Source organism: Octopus bimaculoides, chromosome 25 (genome assembly GCF_001194135.2).
Source record: "Octopus bimaculoides isolate UCB-OBI-ISO-001 chromosome 25, ASM119413v2, whole genome shotgun sequence".
Taxonomy (NCBI): Eukaryota; Metazoa; Mollusca; class Cephalopoda; order Octopoda; family Octopodidae; genus Octopus; species Octopus bimaculoides.
The window spans coordinates 25,730,158-25,731,098 of record NC_069005.1 but is presented as its reverse complement, the minus strand read 5'-3'; the positions used below and the strand labels follow the sequence as shown (position 1 = coordinate 25,731,098).

General features: G+C 37.2%; 1 protein-coding gene across 1 annotated transcript in view; it reads left to right on the top strand.

Moving 5' to 3' along the window:
- LOC106878835 (uncharacterized) overlaps window positions 1-941 on the top strand; it is a 13,075-nt gene that overhangs the window by 7,338 nt on the left and 4,796 nt on the right. The window contains exon 6 of the mRNA XM_014928176.2: window positions 290-403. Within this exon, the coding sequence (XP_014783662.2) occupies window positions 290-403 (114 nt within the window). The remainder of the gene's footprint in view (window positions 1-289; window positions 404-941) is intronic.

Sequence of the window (941 nt, the reverse complement as noted above, 5' to 3'; positions counted from 1 at the left end):
TATTATTATTATTATTATTATTATTATTATTATTATTATTATGATGATGGTGGTGAGCTGGCAGAATTGTTAGCATGACTGGCAAAATGCTTTGTGGCATCTCATCTGTCCTTACGTTCTGAGTTCAAATTCTGTTGAGGTTGACTTTGCTTTTCATCCTTTCGGGGTCGATAAATTAAGTACCAGTTAAGCACTGGGATCAACGTAATTGATTATCCCCCTACCCAAAATTTCAGGCCTTGTGCCTATATTAGAAATTATTATTATTATTATCAAAATCATTTTTCAGATTGAACCAAAGTCATTGGATTTTGGTAAGCAGAGTTGGGGCACAAGTAAGAGTTTACCAGTGAGGCTGGCCAATAAGAGCAATGCCAAACTACCTCTTAGATTGGTTATATCGGTAAGTTACTTTCTCTCTATTTTAGATATTTACTGACTGAAATATGTGGTGTTGCCTAAGTTGAAGACTGGGAATAAATGGTAACACTGCAAAGCAAACTTTGATGTAATTGACTTACAAAATTGCTGGCCTTGTGTCCAAATGTGAAACCATTGTTATCATTGTCACTATTAAAGGCAGCAAGCTGGCAGAATTGGTAGCACTCTGGGCAAAATGCTTAGTGGCATTTCGTTCTGAGTTCAAATTCTGCCGAAGTTGACTTTGCCGTGGACAAGATATCTCAAGAACCGCTGGAAGGATTCGGATGAAACTTTCAGGGATGTTTGGCCCTGTGACTGGCATGAACTGATTAGATTTTGGGATCGATCTGGTACCGGACAAAGATTCTGGATCATTTTTCCTGTTTTTTTTTACTTAATTTTTCAGACCAGTCGGGTTCATTTTTAGTTTTCTCGTTTGTGAGAGTAGTCAAGTTTCTTTCAGATATTCTCATTTTAAAAATCATCTCTGGCTAATTGCTGAGAGGACATTGGTGTTG